We start from the raw sequence: 1,277 nt of genomic DNA on the forward strand, positions 1-1,277 counted from the left end.
GATCATCTAAGCACTATAGATAAGATAGACGCCATGAAATTCTGTGACATCTTCCTACAATATCCCAACTAGGCAAGACAAAGCTGGAGAAGAGGGTAATGTTACAATGTTATGAGGGAGGTTTATTTTTTCATCTTGTGTATCTACCCCAGACCCTGTACTATCTATTTTCAGATGATCTTTTCTTGATGTGCTCCATGTGTTCTCCTCATATCTAACTGTCATTGTTCATCACTGAGTCCTCTCAGTGTTTTATTTCCATCATCTCCTTTGTTATTCCTTGATTCAGCTCCAGAACTGATATATCATTTACATCAATAGCACCCTATGATATTTCCAATATCTCTTTCTATTTAAGATATAGCTACTACATTATTGTGCTTTAGTTTTGTCATCTTTTTCCTACACATACTACATAGGGACATCTGCAATAGAACCTAGGCATTTCTATCTGCTTTAATCAGTCTGCACTCTTCAACTTCCCCTACCAGGGAAGCTCAGCTTCTGTTGGATAACAACTCTACTTCTAGTCTTCAGCATAGGACTTAGGTGTTACAGCTACCCAATGCCCAGACAATATCAAGTTGAACTCCTGATCCTCAGTCATTCAAGATCTCTTAACAACACCTCAGTCCTCTATCTACACAGCATTAGATTGGGAGTGTGTATATCCTTCATTTCACATGACCTATTACTTACAGCTCTCTAGTTATACATTACAGGTACATACATAAGTCCTCTGTCTACATGACATTAGGTTGAGATTACAGTTCCTACAGTTACAAGCAAAGGGGCAGAGAAAGTGTGAGCAGGCACAGAGAAAAGTGAAGAAAAATGTGGTCAGGTGAAATAGAAAGAGCTCCAGGATACAGATGCAACTGACTGCAAGCAAGAATCAGGAAGCTCATCAAGTGACAAGGAAGGTACAGAATAAATGTGTCAGATGTCATTGGAATTACCATACATGGAAATAGTAATGCACCAGTTATGCTGGGTAAAGGACTGATTTTCCATGACTTTGTGTTATTTCTCATTGTTCTGCCCTGTATGCAGTGGATTCATATGCTCTAGCTTCTGTGTTCTGTATAGGCATTGTGTATGCACATGTTAAGAAACCCAGATATATTTGAAGGAGAAATTACAAGAGAGACAATGTCAAGAGGAGGTTTCAATTTCTGTAGGTAAAGGAGCGGTAGTACCTTTTGCTTTTTCGCTTTTTTTGTGCTTTTTTGTGCTTATTGTTTTTTATGTATATCTTAGAATGGATTTTTTTTTTT

General features: G+C 37.9%; 1 protein-coding gene across 1 annotated transcript; it reads left to right on the top strand.

The window, feature by feature from the left end:
- Nucleotides 1-565: 565 nt before the first annotated feature.
- Nucleotides 566-734, top strand: FIBRA_06837 (uncharacterized protein; the record flags this gene model as incomplete). The annotated part of the gene is made up of 2 exons (XM_012328546.1): nucleotides 566-661; nucleotides 723-734. The coding sequence occupies 2 exons, from the start codon at nucleotides 566-568 to the stop codon at nucleotides 732-734; spliced, it is 108 nt and encodes a 35-aa protein (XP_012183936.1).
- Nucleotides 735-1,277: the final 543 nt, after the last annotated feature.

This window comes from Fibroporia radiculosa (genome assembly GCF_000313525.1).
Source record: "Fibroporia radiculosa TFFH 294 genomic supercontigs, scaffold8857, whole genome shotgun sequence".
NCBI lineage: Eukaryota > Fungi > Basidiomycota > Agaricomycetes > Polyporales > Fibroporiaceae > Fibroporia > Fibroporia radiculosa.